Source organism: Apis mellifera, linkage group LG2 (assembly GCF_003254395.2).
Source record: "Apis mellifera strain DH4 linkage group LG2, Amel_HAv3.1, whole genome shotgun sequence".
Classification (NCBI taxonomy): Eukaryota; Metazoa; Arthropoda; class Insecta; order Hymenoptera; family Apidae; genus Apis; species Apis mellifera.
The window spans coordinates 15467081-15487935 of NC_037639.1; the positions used below are offsets into that span (position 1 = coordinate 15467081).

General features: G+C 46.2%; 1 protein-coding gene across 2 annotated transcripts in view; it reads right to left on the reverse strand.

The window, feature by feature from the left end:
* LOC725091 (lachesin) overlaps positions 1–17682 on the reverse strand; it is a 29128-nt gene extending 11446 nt beyond the window's left edge. The window contains exons 1-3 of one of the 2 annotated variants that reach the window (XM_006568774.3): positions 17404–17682; positions 14186–14313; positions 4321–4418 (exon numbers count right to left, since the gene is read on the reverse strand). In XM_006568774.3, the coding sequence (XP_006568837.1) occupies positions 4321–4418; positions 14186–14312 (225 nt within the window). In that variant the 5' untranslated portion in view covers position 14313; positions 17404–17682. Of the gene's footprint in view, positions 1–4320; positions 4419–14185; positions 14314–16546; positions 16683–17403 lie in introns of those variants that run through there. The other variant, XM_001120980.5, reaches the window with a different exon arrangement.
* Positions 17683–20855: the final 3173 nt, after the last annotated feature.

The window sequence follows — 20855 nt, forward strand, 5'->3', positions numbered from 1 at the left end:
CCTCCTCCGGTGAAAATGTAAAAATGACCGCGGGTCGAGCCTCGAGGAGTCGTTTCTTCTCCCGTTCTTTTTATCGTTCCCTCTCCCCTTCCACCCTCCCCCCCCTCGATCCATCCATCTTTCGAAAAAGCCAGACCGAGGAGGAGGAAAGATTCCCTGTCGTTTCATCCGTCGAAAGGAAACGATATTCTAGCATACTCTCTCATATTAAAGACAAAAATCGGCGAATTAAATAAAAAATCTCGTCTTCCGTTTTTTTTTTCTCGTCACAAAACGAAGAATTTTCGAAATTCTTCCCTTTGTGAAATTCTTGTGAAGAGCACGGCCCACGGCGAATCCGCGTTACGTATTCATGAACGGTTAACCGGGGGTTTAGGCGGCGGAGGGAGAGAGGAGGAGCCGTGTGAAAGAAGAATGGAGAAAGGTTTCTTTCTGCGGAGAGAGAGAGAGAGAGAGAGGAGGAGAAGAGAGAACAGAGGCGTCTTAAAATTCGCGCGTGTTGGCGTTCCAACAACAATGGATCAAAGGAGTTTCGCGGGGAACCGCGTCAAGGGAGGGAGGGGGGAGAGGAGGGAGGCGCGTGTGAAGTTTTGATCAGAGGGGCGACGTTAAACTTGCCGGCATTCCTTCGAATTGGATTTCCCTTGCACGGAGGTGAGCGCTGCGACTAGCGCGCGTTGCTTTTCCCTCTCTCGGCTTTTCTGTGGAATCGCGATCCCTTGTTTATCAACCGAGACGCTCTCGCTTCTCGTATCTCGCCAGGCATTATTCGCGTCTGAATAATGCACGCGTTTTTAGAGTAATCCGAACGAGACGAGGACGCATGCGCGCGAGCGAGGAAATTATCATCGTTTTATCGTTTCCCGGTGTTGTATTCCTCGCGCGCGGATCAACGTATGAAACTTTTATGTTTTAACGTTTTACGCACTTTTTATGGGCAAAGAAGGAGGAAAGTTCGTCGAAATTATTATGAAGTCTGTATAATCGTCGTTTCGCGCGGTAATTTAATAATAAATTACCAAGATGCATCCTCGTCTGGTACTATTATTTTTCATCTTCTTACGCTACATCTCTATTTCTCCCCTATCCTCAATTTCTTAACGAATATAATTAATTATTCAATAACTCAAACTCATCCTCCGCTTTTAATTAGTTTAATCTTACCGTATTCCACGCTTACTTTGTAAGAAATTTGAAAATAATATTTCTATTCCCGCGTCAAACTCGGATCAAGCCGAAATTATTCGATATTTTAAAGAAATCGAACGAAAAATAAGTATTGCCAACTTCTCGAGTTATCGCGTCGACCGTTTAAATTTCGGACGGTAAAATTGCACTAATAAACCGACGTATACCGACCGTTGCGTTGCGTTGCTTTAAAAACGAAGAACGTGTGCGAATAAGTGGAGCGCGGTGTTGCCGATATCGCTACACATTGGTTAAGGGACAAATGGGAGAGTGGCTTCGCGTCGAAGGCTAACAACGCGGCGATCCAGGTTCCAGGAGAGCAGTTACGCCGAATGGATTCGCACGAATGTAAATTTGCGGTTGTCGGGTATTATTCGGCTAGTTGGCCGTTCCGTGAGTGTTTCGTTCGCGCGTCGTAGATGGCTGCCGTTAAAAGCGTGCCTGTCCCCCCTCCCTATCCTTCCCCCTCCATATCCTCCGAAAATAATGCGAAATAACAGGAGAACGACGAGGCGCGGACGCGTAAACGGATTTTGAACGGGTTCGATCGAAACGGGAGAGAACCGTCCGTTCTTTCGACGCCGAATACGTGTGTTGCTTGTAGATTTTTCCTTTTTTTTCAACTCGATGATTAATCCTTCGCGATCGAATAGTTGCACATTCGCTTGTATCGATCGCGACGATATTTATTTAAGAGAAATTGTTTGATTTTTTTTAAATTGTCGCTTCGCGAATAGATTCTTAAGCTTTTTACGTATAATGTGTTATAAAGCGTGGAATAATATATGGAATTTATGCTTCCGAGTTTGACAGTCATGGCGATAAAAATATTATTTTCAAATTTTTTTCAGTTTTTGTAAACATGAAATACAATAAAATAAAATTAATTCGATGAGTTTGATTTTTCGTTATTTAATAATTATTTAAATGAAATTATTTATATTTGTTGAAGAAATTGAGAGAAGGAAAAGATGTAATAAAATAAAATGTGATGAAAATAGAGAGATGTAATAAGAGAAGGTGAAAGATAAGAATTATACAGTGAATGTGAAAACGCGTTATTGGGATATTAGTTCAAGATGAGTTTTTCGTTATTCAATAAATTATTTCTATTCATTAAGGGATTGGTAGAGAGGAGAAGGAAAAAGTGATGTAGTATAAAAAGACGGTGAATGCGAGTTATTTGTTCGATATTAGTTCAAGATGAGTTGTTATCCAATAACAAAATTATTTTTATTCGTTGAAAAATTGAGGATAGAGAAAAAGAAAATAACGATAGAAATAGAAATATAGTGTAAGAAGATGAAAAATAAAACAGATACTTACCCTGAGAATCTCGATAATTACATTATTATTAAAAATATCCCGCGAAACAACGATATGGATTTTAATATTCGACTAAATTTTCTTCCTTTACACGTAAAGATACGTAAAATATTAGGATATAAAATTTGTACGTGAAATCATTCCAAGTTAGTTAAAAATTTCACTTCCCGACAGAGTGCGGGAGATCGCGAGCAGTTTCAGCCGAGCGAAAAAAGCCGAAAGAAGTGGAAAGGAATCGAATTGGCCGGCCGAGATATACGAAACAAGTAACGCGGGCGATGCGAGATCGGAAGAAGAAATTACGTTTTCACGCCCGTGGCTAGATCTTGTTTATCTATGTTTCTTTTCTTTTCCTCTCTTTTTCTCTGTCTCGTCGTCCGTCGAAAGTCGTCGTTCGTGTTCGATTAATAGCCTAGGGTGGATTCGCGCTCAAAACTCCTTCTTACTCGGGAAACGTATCGCGAAACAACCTCGGGCCATCGGTCGGAATCGGCATTCCCCTTCGTTCAAACGTTTCCATCCCCCTCTCCTTCCCCGAATACCGTTGTTTTCGCGCCTCTCCCCCACCTTTTTTTAACAAATTTTCGCGACTTTTTTTTCCATCTCGTTGAACGATATACTCGATTTTTCATATTTGGTGTAGATACCAATTCGTTATTTTAACGGGGGGGTTTTTCTCTCTCTCCCCCCTCCTTCGTTTTATATATATATATATATATCGGTGAACTCGAAGAGGTATACCGCAGCCCAGTTTAAATAAACTTTCGAAAATTTTCAGTCCGATGTTTCGCGTTGTTGTCGTGCAAAAAAGCATGTAAAGCCGCACGGCACCCGCCCACTCCCCCCCCCCGGAAACTTTCCACGAGCGCCCTTCTTCAGCATTCCGTTTTTTTCTCCCTTCGTATTTTACCGTTTTCTCCGCAACAACGATCTATCAAATCTAACTATTATTATTAAATGCGATACGCGCGTGTACGCGCGTGTAGGAAAGAGAGAGAGGGAGAAAGAAAAGTTGCGTTCCGGATCGACGTTACTTAACACATTAAACGCCACGAACAAACACGCGAAACAATATATAGATATAGATTAATATTATAGATTTAATATTCGACAAATTTTCCTTCTTTAAACGTAAAATATTAGAATATAAAATGTTTTATACTTTTCGTTCCTGTTATTCCCACACGCGTATCTCTTTTTACATGTTTGTTAGACTGAACATTTAATTTAGGCATCGATTTCTGTTTGGTCCTAATGAATTAAGGAAAAGATTATAATACTTGAAAAATTAATAAAAGTAAACAAAGGTTTATTTTTATAAGGTTTGTACATTGATTACAAGGAAATGGAAAACAGAGTGGGCGTTTAACTAACGTGTTTAATTTAAGCTGGAAATTGAAAATTCTTTACTTATCCGCTGGTAGTGAAAGAAGCTGAAACGTAAGAAAATACAAGATCTGTTTATCTGTCCATCGATTAAACGCGATTAAACTCGCCTCCTTAATTTCGAGATTATCGAAATTAATTCGACGACGAAAAGTTTCGTCCCGTCTCGTCGAGCGAAAATTCGTACGTCCTTTGCTCCTTCCACGCCGAGAAACCGTTGGAATAAGAAGAAGAGGAGGGGGAAGGGAAGAAGGAAGAGGCGATTGGCGAGAGAGGTGGGGGAAAGACGGCGCGACATCTGCCACGAGCATCCACGTGACCCATTTGTCGCGCCGTCACGGATCGCGCGAATATCTCTCTCTCTCTCTCTCTCTCTCTCTCTCGCTCGCTTCCCCCTCTCTCTCTCCTCGTATCCCTTACCTTGTGATTCCCTAGCTTCCGAATAGTGCACGGCAGAACGGCCTCTTTCCCAATAGCCGCGGTCACATTACCGATCGGCTCCGCGAAACTCGGCAGATCTGCAAAAATCCAGTATCCTTGTGTTTTCATTCTCCTGGTTTATGGAATCGTGGTGATGGTGGTAGTGTCTTTTTTTTTTTTTAAAACGATTCCGCGAGAAGCGAAAAAGGGAAGGGAAGGGGAGGAGGTCCGACGAATGGAACTCTCGCTGCTTTTCCGCCGTTGCTTTTCGCTACTCCCCTCCTCCTGTTTCGTTCATTATCCTCGCGTTTCGCGAGCTTCTCGTTAATTTTCGGTCAAAGGGTGTCTCGTTATACACGCAACAACGTTTTCCATTCCTTCTCGCGGGCAACGTTACCAACAACGCGTATACAACTTTGCACCGTAACCCGCCCCATTTAGAATTAGCTCGCCTCCCTCTCTCTCTCTCTCTCTCTCGCTCGCTCGCCCATTCGCTCGCTCTCTCTCTCTCGCTCTCTCGCCGTGGATCGCCGTTCTTTATCGGCGCGAACACGCGTCGCCACACCAACTTACCGAGGGAGGGGAAAAATGTATGGAAAAATGGGCGCGACCCGATAAAATAGGTGCGCGATATTTCGCGTAAACTCGAAACATATTTCACATGGTTTACAAACGGGAGGGGGGAGCGCGATAGATTCGATAGCCCCGTGATTCGTTGCCCCTCGTTAAAGCGTACGTGACGATACAACGACAACGATTAACAGCTCGTTGGACCCGTTTTATGATATCAGGGAGAGGAATGGTAGTTTCCAAAGACGATACCGCATCCTCCATCCTCCTCCATCCTCCTCCATCCTCCTCCTTCCTCCTCCTTCAATTGGATACGTCGAGCAGATGCGAAAAGTGTATCGACGGAGGAAGAAATTGAGGGGGGGGGGGGGGAAATGTCGATCTCGAAATTTAGAAATCGAAGGGGAAGATTCGCTTATCTCTTATCTCACTTTACCGGGAGCGCACACTCCTCCCCCCTCATTTCGAAAGTTTCTCGAAGTCCGAGTGGAAAGGAGAGATCGTGAAAGGAAGAAGGAAGGGTGAAGGAAAGGAGACGAAAATGAAGGCGCGATGGCCACATGGCGCGATATCCGCGATAACCGAAGTTCGAAAATGGGAGGAACGGCGCGCGTGATATCGGTCCAACGCGACGTCGCTTCGTTCGAGCGGTGTGCATCGAACGGAAAAACGCGAGGCTGCAGCTGCGTCGAGTCGAGTGCTAGGCTTCAAGATGTATCCGAGTCGAAAGTGCTTGTGAAAAGAGAGGGAGGAAGTGAGAGCGAGAGCGAGAGAGCGAGAGAGCGAGAGAGAGAGAGAGAGAGAGAGAGAGAGAGAGAGGGGGGGGAGGTTCTTGCTATTCGAAGAGTTTGGGCCCGGCGGACCTGGAAAACAGTTCCCGTTCCTATTATGATAAGATATTCACCGAGAGAAATAGGGGAGGGGGGAGGGGGAGGGAATTTTCAGGTTTGCAGCGTCGGTATCTCGGAACGTAATACGAGGAAACGTGGAGGAAAATGGCGAGCAAGGAAGGTGGCGGTGGGCGGCGAGGAAGAGGAAGAAACCGGGAGGGAATGGAAAGCGGCGGTGCACCGAGTCGTGCCCACTCTCCCCCCACCTCTATTTTATGGCTAAATTATTCTGGCAGAAAAATAATTCAATCTCCGCTTCTGTACAGGTTATCGTTAGAGTTTTATCCCGAGATATGCTCTCGGTCGGTAAACGGAGAGTTTTTTTTTTTTTACCTTTGGACAAATTCGAATGCCTTCGATAAAGTCGAATCTGATTTTTCTAAGAGCGACCGTTTTTTTTCCCCGTCCATTTGGGGCTCTGATCGCCCCTGATCTAAACGTAACGGCGAACGAAAATGAAATTAACGAGCACAGCGTGGAAGCCGAAACGAAACCGAGCTCGTGTTGATATCTTCGTATTTCGTTGCGAAGCACCGACGAAGGCAGCGCGAAGAAGTAAACAAGGATGGATCGATGCGCGGATATTCGTAAATAAAAAGGAGGAACGGGGAAGGAGAGGGCCGTATACGTCCGGCGAAATAATATTCTCCGACCAACGGATTCGCCCTCTCACTCGTAAATTGGGAAATTTTTCTCCGATAGTTTGGAAAGCGGAAACGGAAGAGAAGGAACGCCGAAGATCGAATCGCGAATAGCACGGGTTTGGAACGGAGAGAGGAAGCATCGGTAGAGACAGGATAAAATATCGTAGCGCGTATTTCAGGCGAGATGTTTGCGGGGAGAGAGAGGCTCGTCGCGGACGGCAACTGGTAACGGTCGTCCACGATCTATCTATCCTGCAATATCTTTCTCTCTCCCTCTCTCTGTTTCTCCACCGCGCGAGGAACATGTTTTTTTCACGTTACGTTACAACTTACCACGAATAAAGAGGAATCGTTCCGTTTCGCTCGTAAAGATACGCATTTCTCTATTTCTCGACAAATTATTTTCTCGGTGGGTTACTTTTACCATCGAAAGATAGGCGCGCAATCTGAGAAATAGTCGACGTCGCGGCCGAGATAGAGAAAGAGAAACGCGAGAGAAAAAGAAAAGAAATCCGGCGAGTATCGTTTCCCGTTAACTCTCGTCGCAAGCAAGGGTATCTCGAATCGGCTATTAACGTTGAAGATCCACGGCGACGTGGATTTTCCTCAAACGAGAGTTTAACAAAGTTCCATGTTATTACGATGGAACAGGGAACTTTGAAGATAAGAGGGAGAGAGTACAGAAGGAAGCTTGACTTTCAAGGGAAGGCAACTTCGCTTCGGAAAGAGCAAACATTTCTTCTCCCTTCCTTTTTTTCTTCTTTTCGGGGCAAAGCTCGGCAAATTTTTATTCCGACGAAAGCATTAATTTGTGAAAAAAGAAGAAAGAAAGAAAGAAAGAAAGAAAGAAAAAAAAGAAGAGATAAAAGTATAGGAATTTCGTGGCACGGTCGCGGCCTTCTCCTCCTCTCCCCCTCCCTCTTTAACTCGCGTTTCCGAGATATTTAAGTTTCATCGCGAAACTTTAGCGAGACGTTGCATTTATTAAATCCTCTGGCATATTTGACGAGTAAATCTGAGAATTGTCGTATCATTGTCGTTATCCCCCGTTTCCAAGGAATAAAGGATATAAAAATCGAGAGAAGGATATCCCGGAGAGCGGACGAACGAGAAGGAAGGCAAAGAGAGAGAGAGAGAAGGATCCATTTATTAAAGGGACGATATTAATGTTTGAGCTAGTTACACTGAAACGGGGGAACGGGACGGAACGGAACGGAACGGAACGGGAAAGGTAGAACGGCAATGAAAACGGCAATGATCGTAAACGTATTTCACTCGAATATAAAAGATTACGTATTACAAATATGTATAGAAAATCAATCTCGTGCCGGCCGCGCCGTTTTAATTAATCGCGCATCAGTTGGAATCGGCCCCTTTCCATAATACGCGCGACTTTTAATCGCGACTCGCCACGTAATTCGATCAATTTAATTACATTTTCCGCGAACAATATAAATTCACCGTGGCAACCGATAGATAATATTTGATACGTTAATATCTCGAAAAGTAGGAATCGGCGTGTAAAATGGGTCAGTGCGAGCCAACGAATAATAAAAGCTATTTCACCGCGACGATGGGTACACAAGGCGCAATTATATAACCGTTACGATTAATAAATGCGGCGGGATCGAACACTCGGCGAAAGGAGGAGGGAGCCACCATCTGCGGACCGCCCGTTTAAAGTCTCGTTCGACCGCTCCCCTCCACCTCCCCCATCCTCCACCCTTTTCCCCCGTTGGCTCGGTCGTTGCAACGCGTTTACGATGCTTATTAAATTCATTAAACGCACAAATCGCGTATCGAGTATCCGTATTGAAACGCGACCACCTCTTACCTCGATCGTTTCCCTTCCATACCATCGCGTTATTATACGCGTATTATTTCCTCGTAATCATCGTTATTATTTACTTATTCCAGAAAGAAAACTTTTATCGGAAAAATCGAGTCGCCCCTCGGACCCGACGACGGATATAATATAACCTCGCCGCGAAACTCCGCCGTGCTCCAACACGCGCCGTGGTCCAACGGTTTTTGCTAGAAAGGATTCGTTATAAATCTGTGCAGCGATACTCGCTATGGATAATGGTCGAAAAGTAGGTGGTATGGAATGCCCTTTTCTTCTTTTTTTTTTTATTATTTTTTTTTCTTCCCTTCTCTTTTTTTTTTCGAGAACTGAACTCGTTATCGGAGTTGGGTAACCAGGTACGTACTATATATATATATATCTATATATATATACACGTGTATATTATATATGTATATAGGTAGTACCTAGGCAAAGTGAAATGGACGGGGGAGCGGGAAGGGATGGAAAGTTAGCATACGAATGCCCAATTGTGTTTGTGGACTGGTTCGTCGCTCTGATTTACATAGTTATTATGATATTATGCAGACGCAAAAGGATTTTTATCATCGTAGCCTGTCTTTGTCGTGAAAAGAAAAAGGAGATAGTACAACTATCGCGTGACACGAGTTTTCTTGTTTTCTTTTTCCTTTTCTTTTTTTTACCGCTCGTTCCAATCCGTCGAAAGACGCATTTAGAAGAAGATATTTTTTAGGGAGATAATTTGAAAGAATTCCGACGAGGAAGAGAATTGAATTGGTTCCAATTGATTCGAAGAAGAAGAAGAATTCGAAATAGAGGAAATTAACTGAAACCTCGATGTTAATCTCGGATTTTACGCGTTGCGAAAACTCTCTCTCTCTCTCTCTCAACGTCGTAAATTTGCTCTTGTTATCTTCCTCTTAATCGGCGTAATTTTTCTCGCGCTTTGTATCCTCCTAGCCATTGTAATCTTCGCCGCCCTATATCCTTCCCCGTTTTTAATCCCGTTCGCCCACCATTTCCTAGAAAATTCCAAATATCGAACTTCGTCTTCCGCCGTTGCTCGCGCCACGGACTGGATGTTGTAGCTGGGCACAGCTGAATTCCGACCAACTTAACGAATCGATGAATCTCGTTGTACAAGAAACGCCCCTTCTCCCCCGAAACTTGGACGCGGAACAGCGTATCGTAGCGGGCAGAACTAAAGCCGATTACTAAAATAACACTCGAGGTTCCGCAGCAACTAGAGAGAGAGAGAGAGAGAAAGAGAGAGAGAGAGACGATGAAATCCATCCGAACAAGTTGATTCGCGGTTTCGTATCGTGAGAATATACATATATATATATATATATATATATTATTATTGCAAGTTTTTGCAGCGTTTCGCAACGTTGCAACAAGCAACGAGATTATCACTATTATTATTTCGACCGTTACTCTCCTCCCCTCCTCCGTTCTTTCGAAAAAGGGAAAGGAGGAGGAAGGAGGAGGAGATCGAAACTGGCAAACCGAACGGAAACTGAATGATGACGACCGGTCGTTGGACAGATATATCGGATCGATCCTGGATCGGGCGAGTTCCCGCGACGGTCCTCGTTGGACGGTAAACGTTGGAGAGTGCGGGAGTTGCGGGAGTATTCCCGGTGGGCTAAGCGGAATACGATGGGAAAGCGGATTATAGGGACGGTGCTCGGACTCGTGGGGAAAAGTTGGTCGCTCTTTTACCCCCGATTCCCCACGACTTTAAATTCTCACGGCTCGAATCTTCCTTACCGCGAAACTTTATAGAGGGCCGTAAATATACAACTCCTCTCTCTCTCTCTCTCTCTCTCTCTCTCTCTCTCTCTCTCTCTCTCTCTCTCTCTCTCTCTCTCTCTCTCTCTCTCTCTCTCGCTTTCGTTCTCCTCTCCTTTCTCTCTTTCTCTTCTCCCGCTCTCTCTCTCTCTCTCTCTCTCTCTCTCTCTCTCTCTCTCTCTCTCTCTCCTCTCCTCTCCTCTCCTCTCCTCTCCTCTCCTCTCTCTCTTTCGCTCTCCTCTCCTTTCTCTCTTTCTCTTCTCCTGCTCTCTCTCTCTCTCTCTCTCTCTCTCTCTCTCTCTCTCTCTCTCTCTCTCTCTCTCTCTCTCTCTCTCCCGCTCTCCTCTCCTCTCCTCTCCTCTCTCTCTCTCTCTCTCTCTCTCTCTCTCTCTCTCTCTCTCTCTCTCTCTCTCTCGCTTTCGCTCTCCTCTCCTCTCTTCTCTTTCGTTGTCTCTCTCTCTCTCTCTCTCTCTCTCTCTCTCTCTCTTCCGCTCTCTCTCTTCTCCCGCTCTCCCGCTCTCTCTCTCTCTTCCGCTCTCTCTCTCTCTCTCTCTCTCTCTCTCTTCCGCTCTCTCTCTTCTCCCGCTCTCCCGCTCTCTCTCTCTCTTCCGCTCTCCCGCTCTCTCTCTCTCTTCCGCTCTCTCTCTCTCTCTCTCTCTCTCTCTCTCTCTCTCTCTCTCTCTCTCTCTCTCTCTCTCTCTCTCTCTCTCTCTTCTCTCGCTCTCTCTTTCTCTCTCTCGCCACGTATTTTCGTTAGGAGGAGGAAGGGACACGGTTCGACCCTTCTGGTTCTTCTTCCGGTAAAAGGGGGATGGGCGGAGAGGAGTAGCCACCGTCAACGACGACTAACGCCGCGATAATTCCATTTCCCACGAATTCGTACTTTAATTAATCGAATTCGCGCCCGTGTCCCCGGGATCTGCCAACCGACCACCATCCTCCTCCTCTTCCTCCTTCTCCTTCTGCTCCCTTCCCACGACAGGTTTCGATCCTGCCGGAAATTAGTAAGATCGCACATGCGGGACACGAAGGTTTCCTAACTGTGCTTTATATATATATATATATATATATATATATATATATATGTATGTATCTATATATATATATATATATATATATGTACGTGGACGAATACTTGGACGTTATTCGCGTCACGCTTCCTCCGCCTTTAATACGTCCCGGATAGACGGTCCTTCTTGCATCGCAGAAAAGGAGGGGAGGAAAAAAAGGTTTATTAAAAAGTTTGGAGGACGGAAAATTCGCGAGTAAATGCTTGCGCGGGGAGAACGGATTGAAATCGGGATCGTTTTCGGGATCCAGGGAGTAGGATATATTAGCGCGTTCCAAGCCGTTGAATTCGTTTCAGGGACGGGGGCCGAGAGGGGGGGGGGTGGTATAAACGGAGGAAGGGCGAAGAAGAATGGGAAGTTGGTGGGCGCGTTGGTGGAAAGTATGCAAGGTGTGCGAGAGCAGGTTCGCGGGGGCGTTCATCCGAAAATCTAATTTCGCCGTACCCCTTCCATCCGCCGCACGTTGCACGAGTTGTCCTCGAGTTTTCGAAAAATCGCGTCGAACGTGGAATTTTCGACGAGCCGAGTCGGGGAAGAAGACAAAAGAAGCGGGAATTCGCAGGAGTTGGTAGAAGACGACTACGTAACCCCAAACTTCGGCAACTATTTCAACGAGGAGCGAGATCAGCGTGCGAGCGCGAACACGGAAATTGCGTTTAAAACTTTACTTTGCGCGATGTATTCGGGTATGCGAGGGCCCGACCTCAAGTTACGCGCGTATTATTCCGCACGTGGCACGAGGCTTAAGACGCGCCAAACCGTCGAATCCCGCGCGCATACCTCGCACGCGTGGTCACGTGCGTCCGCATTACCTGTCGCTAATTAACGCCGACCTCGTTGTCTCTCTAACGCGAGCCACACGGATGCCTCCGATATTAAACGGGTTCGAGTATGCTAACTCCGCCCTGATATTATTCCTCCCCCCCTCCGAGGATCGTCGAACGTATCGAGCCACGATTCGATCCTCACGCTGATCGAATAATCTCTCTCGAAGAGGAGAAACGCGAACGACACCTGTTCGCTTCTTGAGTAATTTTGACGCGTACGAGTGGAATGAACGTGGAGATTGAAATTAGGGAGACGGAGAATAGGTGGTCAGTTGGCGTTCGTAATCCCGGCATGGGATAAGATCTGCGCACGCGCGACAATCGCTTAAGCGGTAAACTTGTAAGCGGTGAAATAAAGTTGGAACTCTCCGCCGCTCACCGTGTCTGTGACAGTTTAATTAATATCTTTCATCCTCAAAGGGAAAAACTTGGTGAAGTAACCTAGGGCCCCTAGCAGCAAGAGTGGAGCCCGAGTGGAGCTACTTCAACTTCAGGGACACCATCGTCGTCGTCGTTATTCGCGGCTTTCTTTCCTCTCTCGATGTACGCGCCACCCGTAAACTTTCTCCTTTCCCACGCTGTTTTCAACGAGTCCGAAACGCGAGATTCGGAAGATTCTCAACTGCGGCGCCACCGTCTAATTTCGATTCGACGTAGATTATTCCCTTTCGCGAATTTTTATCCTTTCCTCGATTCCATCTTATCGCCTCTCCCTTATAGCTTAGTCGCGAAGGATATTACGCTCGTTTAACGGCGCACAAGCTTCCCAGCTAACGCGTTATCCCACGATGGATACGTATGATCGCTAACCACTTTATCCGATTTCGCACCGCTCTTCTCCTTCCTCCCATCCCACTCGCTAGTCGACCGAAGTTCCCGAATAAGATCGAAGATGGCTCTCTTTACCGTGATGTTAAAATTGAGACGCGTATTAGAGACGAGTTTTTTAAGACGCGTTGTGCGATTCTCTCTCTCTTTCTCTCTCTCTCTTCTCGCGTAATGAAACTTCGTTCTCGACGCGGCGACGCGACGACCGAGACGTCGTTAAAGCCTGACAAAGTTTAAATTAAATTTAACGTACATATATCCTTTGAATCGGAGCCTGTTCCTCCAACTTCTCGGCGGAATGAAATCGATTGTTGCCGTAATTTCGAAGTTATCGAGTCGATGAACAAAAACCGTTCCATCGAACGATAATCCGTTCTCATCCGTTTGTTAATTCCGTTCTAATTTCGTTTCCATTCGTTTAAAAGGGTTAAGTAATCCAGATCGCGCGGATGATCAATTCCCCCGAAACAAAGGGCCATTGTCATCGAGATTACGATCGAAAAGATACATCGTATATATACATATATATATATATTTGATTATTTTATTCTCTCTTTGTCGATCAGCATACGAAACTAATATTATACGAGGAAGGAAACGTTTTCTTTTTCTTCTCATTTTCTCTTTCATGAATAAAATACGTATATATATATATATACAGGTGACGATTAGTCCTATAAAATACGAGGCGAGTTGGTGGCAGATAACGCGCGCGCACGGCAAAAAGCCGTGATCCGGCACCGTGGCACGAAATAAAAGCAACGTCGCAGCGGGCAATAGGATGAAACCGAAGCGACCAATGAAAAACCGCGATTAGGTGATCCGAGCCGAGCCGAACCGAACCGAGCCGAGCACCGTCCATCCACCGTCCAGCCAAGTCGCCGCGGTAATTAAACCCTTTGACGTGCGTGCGTGCCTGCTTGGACGGGAGTTCGAGCACATCTGTCACTCGGTCCTCGAATTCGAGAAAATAAAAAGAGAGGAAAATAGAAGGAGGGAAACGAAAAAGGAGAGGAGAATAATTCTCGAGAATAATCTGCCCGCAACACAGTCATCATCGGTTTTTGGAATTCGGACCACGAGTTGGTTATCACCGGTTGTACGCGCGAGCCAAAATCCTGCGAAATCGTTTCGGTACACGTTCCGCCGCCGCGGTAATAGTTGTAATTCGCGATTCGACTCGCGTAATTAGGGGCGCGAAATTAATTTCGCGCATCGGCGCAAACATCGAAACTGGAAACGAAAAAGATGATTCGATCGAGATCGCCGCATAACAACCGTTCGATCGTCCATCTTCCCGTAATTAATCGTTCGATAATTCCAAAAAAATCGCCTCTCGTCTCTTCTAGATTAGAAAAAAAAGAAAAAAATTGAAAAGAAAATATATATATATATACGTATATGTACAAGTATGTACCTGATAACGTAGGATTCGTCGCAGAGGCGTCCTGGCGCGCGGCGTCGCTGGTAATTGTAGCCCCGCCGAGATTGGTACTGTAGTCTTCGAGAAGTACGTAGCACAGTAATAGCCGTGCCACCCTCATTCTGAAAGTGAAGAAGAAAAAGAAACCTGAACAATAATAATGACTCCTCTCTCTCTCTCTCTCCCTCCCTCTACCACCTCTCTGTTTCGCCTATCCCCCCTCCTCTACTCCTTTTACCGCTTATTTCTTCCCTCGTGCACTACCATCCACTACCGGTTTTTCTTTCCTTTCTCTTTTCTCTTTTCTTTCTTTCTTTCTTTCATCATCACGACTCCTTTCCAATTCTCGATCGATGACTCATTCGTCAGGCTGTTGCCAATTTTTACAAGCGCGATTTCGCGCACGAGAGAAGGGGAGGGAAAAGAAAGGGACAATAATTATCTGTTTTACGGCCATTTCGTAAATAACTATCTCTCTGACCATTTAACAGCAGCGGCGCAGATTTCAGTGGGAAGCGGAATTTACCACCTCCCCGACGAGAAGAACGAGCTTATATGTACGCGCACCTCCCTCCGTTTCCTCTTATTTACGACGGGACTAAATGAAAAATTCTCTCTCTCTCTCTTTTTCTCTGTGTTCGTATTAGGGGAAGGGGGAAAAGAGCCACGACCTCTCCTCGATAAACATCGATTCACGAACAACGCCGTTCCCTCTGCCAGCCCCCCTCCCCATACATATCGGCTCGAATCTTTTCCGAACCGATGTCAGATTATAAGCTCTTTGTTTTATCTCGCTGACGCGTGATCGATGCTTTTCGAGAACGAAGAGAAAGAGAGAGAGATGAGAACGGACGAAATCCGGCCGCCGTCGGCTCGTTGAAAATCAAGCTCCCCTTTCCTTTCCTCTTGATCCTCGGAAACAGAGAGAAAAATTATTTCTCAGACGTATTACGCCCTCCTTCGAGAACGAACCGAACCTTCTCGATCGAGGAGAGGTGGTGGTGGGGGGAGCTCGGACGAAGGGAAGGGATACGAGCACGCGACACTTGACGGACACGCGACACGTCCCAGCAAGCTGTTGGACTCGTTCTCGTATCCTCGAAATCTTTAATCTTTCGAGGATGGGTATCGGTTTCGCGGTCGATTCACTTTGCGCCCGATTTTACAACAATTTTGGAATGGAAGAAAACTGGAACGGGAGGGGGAAGAAAATCGAATTTTCGTCACCGTTAAAAGCTTTCCCTCTGCCCCCTTCCTAAAGCAGATTGGTAATACAAGGATCCCGGGTGCGAGAGATTTTCACTTTTCGAAGGAAAATTCCATCCATTTCCGACCGTCTTCCGTTTGTTTACAGTGTGATGAGCTGTTTGCTCGCAAACATAGTCTCCGCTCAGAAAAGAATCGCGCGAACGAACGTTATGACCGATTTAAAAGCCCCGTCGACGAAATGGCCGGGGTGGGGGAAATGCCTTTGCGAGCGCTTGCTTCCACTCGCTCGCAGAGAGACAGAGAGAGATAGATAGATAGATAAAATACCAGAAGGGACATAAAGAAAGAGAGAGAGAGAGAGAGAAGAGGGAAAGCTTAATAGCTCGGTTCGCATTGTACTGGAAATAAGTTGATCTTGATGATTCGTATGAATCCATTCCTCTCGTCTGAGAGGAGGAATGGCCTCCCTTTGATAATTTGGTAATCCCGAAAAATTGGAATTCCTCGTTTTGTCTTCGTTACGATGAGACGGCGTTAAGCGCGGCTTAAATATCACGGAGTCGACGATCGCGAATCTCCCGCCGATAACTTACTTCTTCCCCTTCAACTGTTCCCTGCCGACTGTACAATCAACGGAAACGTCAACCTCATCATTTTTTATCCTCGATTGACCCATCAACTTCGAATTTTCTAATTACCAACGTTTCCTTGGAAAACGTGTATTAATACGACTATAATAATAATAATAGTAATAATAACGACGATGACGGGAAGAACGATAGCGGGATCTCCGTTTTTCCACTTCTCTCCTCCTCCTTCGATCGGTCGACTCGCAAACTTTCAACTCCCTCTCGAGTTTGGATCCCATACGCTTTCCACGTGTGTGGGAGAAGATTTATTCCCGCGATCGCGTTGCGTCGCCCCGTAATCCGAAGAATAATTTTGGCGACAGACGACGACACACACGTGCATACGTGCATACGTCATACCCATACGTGTGTAGCTATGCAAATACTACATCGTGGAAACGGATTAATCGTCTAGAACGGTGTCGAGAGCAACCGGTATCCGTTTTTGCCTAACAATCCCCCCTCCTCCTTCCTCGGTCGGTGTCGATCGTTAAGATCGTTAACCGGATATTTTCACCTGTTCCGTTTCTTCCTGTTCCGCCGATCCAGGCGATCAATCATCTTCTCCTCGGCGCTTCAGAAATCTTAGAAGTGTTTAAACGCGGAGAAAGAGGAAACGTGGAAATATCCACGGCACGGCGAAGAAGGCGTGAGAAGAGAAATGGGGAGAGGGGGGAAGGAGGGAGGGCGCGACATTGAAAATTCATACTTCTATCCTATATTACCGCGTAATATAACGAATCCCGTTCGGAGGAGGAATTTATCAAAGTCAACGACAAACCCATTAGCCCGCGATCACCGTCTACCGGTGACCGGTCGGTAAAAAATGCCTCATGCACGAATATATATATATATATATTCGTCTCTCTCTTTCTCTCTCTTCTCGTTTTTCTCTCTTTTTCCCCCCTTCGATCGATCGGTTAACGGTCGTTGATAATTCGATTTTCGATCCATCTTCCATCCCCAACATCGTGGACGGATTTTGATTCGCCGATATTTCCGATACGAGCGAAAATTGAATCATTATCATTATTATTATTATTATTATCATCTCTGTTCGATTTTCGAATCGTTCAACCGTCACCGTCGTTGAATCGAGAGATTCGTTATCCCCCTCCCCCGTCTACGATCCTTAATAATTCACTTGGAATTCAGCGGGGAATCCTTCCTCCCCCCCTCCTCATTCGAAAATATCGCTAGCCGTCGCGTTATGGGTCCCAGGCGGAAAATCACCACCTCGATCCCCCCTCCATCGAATTTTGCGGATCTCTTCCCCGTTCGTCGAGCGAGCGAGCGAGTGACCGACCGAGCGATCGATCTGCTCGATCGACGGATAGAGTTGTCCGCGCGCGGTGATGGTCACGACTCGGTTACCTCGTGAGAAACGTGTAGCATTATATATACGCGAATGGACGCGAGTGAACGCGCTTCCCATGAGAGGCGTCCCGATCGATACGCGGTTCCTTCCTTTCTCTCTTCTTTCCCTTCTTTCCTCTATTATCCGCGCACTCCGCCGATTGTTACGCACGTCTACCGATCGAGCCGAGAGGCCGGCCGAGCTCGAACACGGAACGAGGTGGGCGCGCGCGCTATCCTCCCTTCGCCGACGGACGCATCCCCGGGCATCGAGGCGCGTGTACTGACGGCGCCGAGCTGGCCGCGGTGCCGAGTCGGGACGCTCTCCTCGTCACGGATCGCCTCGCCTCGCATCGCGCAAGTCCAGCACCTCCTGCTGTCCCTCCTCCCTCTCCCACTCCCTCTTTCTCTCTCTCTCTCTTTCTTCCACGCTACGCGCCGTTAGGTGTATAATATTCAATTTATTATCGCGTAGCTTTGATGCGTGGAGGAGAAGGAGAAGAAGGAGGGACCGATCGGGTCCATTTGGAAAATATGGGGAGGGGGAAGATCGAGATCGAAACACAGGTTTTTCTTTTTTCTGTCTCTGTCTCTGTTTCCTTCTAGACGATAAGCATTAGATAGATCCGAGATCCGAGGGACAATTTGCCTTTTCTTTCTCGGGGGAGGGGGGAGGAGGAAATTCTCCGATCGGCGATGTTGAGCCGGAGAAATAAACGGGGAGGAGGAGAGGGTAGGAGGAGATCGAATATCGTTGGCGCGCTTGCGCCTCCCTCCATCCTCCTTCGAGACCGAAAAATTCCCTCCTAAAATCGTTTTTTCCTCTCCCTCTTCCCTCTCCCCTCAAGATCTCGATCGTCTCTCCGATATCGAGTCGAGGAAGGAAAAGAAAGGAAAAAGAGAATCGAGAAATTTTTCCGACGGATCGGATCGAAAAGTTGACTTTACGCCCCGCCATGTCCCGAAATAACATTTATTTTCATATATATATGTGTGTGTATGTACATAGGTTTTGGTTGTTAATGGGGGAGAAAATATCGGTGGAAAAATAACGCGGTCACGCGATCGGTTTTAACCGGTTTTCCGTTTGTAACGCTACACTTTGCGTTGTCCGAATGTTTCGACGAGCCGCGTGGAAAACCATATTCCGTCGTATTTGCCAATCGTCGGAATATTTTAACGGGGCCGAGAGGGAGTGGGGAAGAGAAGGAGGGGGAGGGCAAACGTTCGAGCTTTTAAAAACTGTCGGTTACGCGAAACGTTAAACCGTATCGACGTAAAATACGTCTAGCTAACCATTTCCGTGCCCCCTCCCCTCCCTCTCTTACCAGATGTATCGGGTAAAAAACCGGATGAAAAGATCTCGTTCGTCGATCCCTCTCCTCTCCGATTTTCGAGGGACGCGAAACAACTGAAACGCGCCTAAACTCGAAAATTCACGAGCGAAGAATATCGGTGCGAGAGCTGGCACGTTTGACGGTTACGAAGAAGCGAGGAGCAGGAGAGAGAGGGGAGAGATACGCGTTTACTGTCCGGCCAATGAAACAAACGCGTGCGAAGAAACCGATGCGAGGTTGCCGCTTAAGCTGCAAGATGAGTGAAAAAAGGCTTGGAAGATTCCGGCAGAAAAGTGGAATAACCAAGGTTTCAGCGCGGCCCGAGCATAGCCTGGTAAAAAATTTCTTCCCCCTCCCTCTATCCATCTACGACGACGGTATCCCTTCCACCTTGTCGGATTACATCGCGAACAACCGCGAGGCGCTACATTCGTCGTTTCATCTACATCCAGAGCTGGAAAATCCGGACGATTATCCCGGACGATGGTTTGACATTTGCTTTAAATTAATTTGACGTTTATCTCTCCCTCCACCCGGGAACGAGTCTTAGGACAGGAACGCGCCTCGTCTATTTACGGATCACCGTTCGATTTACCGGATTCGACGCGATAAACTTTTTCCCCGATATTCGCGTTACGTTAACTTTGCAACGATTATCGAGAAAACATCGAGAAACATGTTTCGAACTATGGGTTATCGGCTATGAGATTTGATCGTTTCCAACGTTCTATGAGCGCGCGAGGCGTGCCGATCCGATCCTCTCGGTTCCATCGCTTGTATATATATACATATATAAAGCGATTCGTCGATAAGAGGATGCACCGACTTAAATTTGAAAAAAAAAAACCACCGATCACCGGTACGTATAAACTTATCAAATATTATTATATATGCGAATATTATTTAATATTATTTAAAGATTTAAAATATTCGAAACATCTCCTGTGACCAATTGCAAATCGAACCAACTTTTCATTTTACGATGAACGTGCGTATATATAATCGTACGATATATCGTATTCGGTTGTTGAGAGAGAGAGAGAGAGAGAGAGAGAGAGAGAGAGAGAGAAGAGAAAAAAGTATTGGAATCAACAGGATTCAAGTGCGTGGTGTGGTCGAGCCGGTAAAACGGGATTTAACCAATTAAATAATTTACAGTGGTCGGTAGATACAATTAGCAAAATGACACGCGTTCCATCGGCGATCGGCCGGGTACATGGATATTCGAGACGTAATAGTCGTTTTGGATTTCGGTCGAATCGAATTATGCTTTGGCGCAATGCATCAGGGGAGAATTTACATCCGCGCGCCATACGTTTTAGGCCACCCAGCCCTCCGTTAACCGATCCTGTAATCCGTTAGCAAAAAGATTACCTTGTATGCCGCGAGGCCGCGTCATTACTCGAGTTTACTTTCAATTTTCCCCACCCCCTTCCTTCCTTCTCTCCGCGTGGACCGCGTCTCTTCTCGGTTCTTGGTAACGAAAACTTTTCGATCCTATGATAATGAAATAGGCGAAGAAATCTTCGATTATTGTCGTTTTCTTCTTTCGCTTTCCCTTCTTCTTCTTTTCCCTCCCTTTACCATTTCAAAAGAGAAACGATTCGGAAAACGGAGCGATCCGAAAGCACGGATCTTAATGCCGTAATCGTCGATAATATATCGGAGGCTGCATTATATCCGAGTTCGAATTATATCGGAGTAGCACCGCCGGCAGAACTTGGGAAATAATGGGTCGATAGAAATGGTGGAGCGGTGATAAAGTAACGGTATATATTGCAAAGTATAGAGCTAGTTAAAACTTAGTCGCAGAAACTATTTGTGGTGTAATAGATATCGTTTTACGTTACGGCAGCTATCTGCAAACTTTAGCCGCGCTTCATTGTTAAGCTCGCCACTCGAAGAGCCGGCTAACAACGATTTCGATAACAATGAAGGTTCCACTTTTCTTTCCTTTCCGCGTAAGAGATTGTTCGGAAAGAAAAAGTAAAAATTCTCGAAATCGGCAGAGAAACGAGATTTCCAAATTTCGCGTAGATTCCGTAGAACTCTCGGCCGCGTCTTATCCTTCGTTTATCGTTACAACGCTAATGCCGGTGAACCTTCGAAGCACGGTCCACGTGCGCGCTTGTA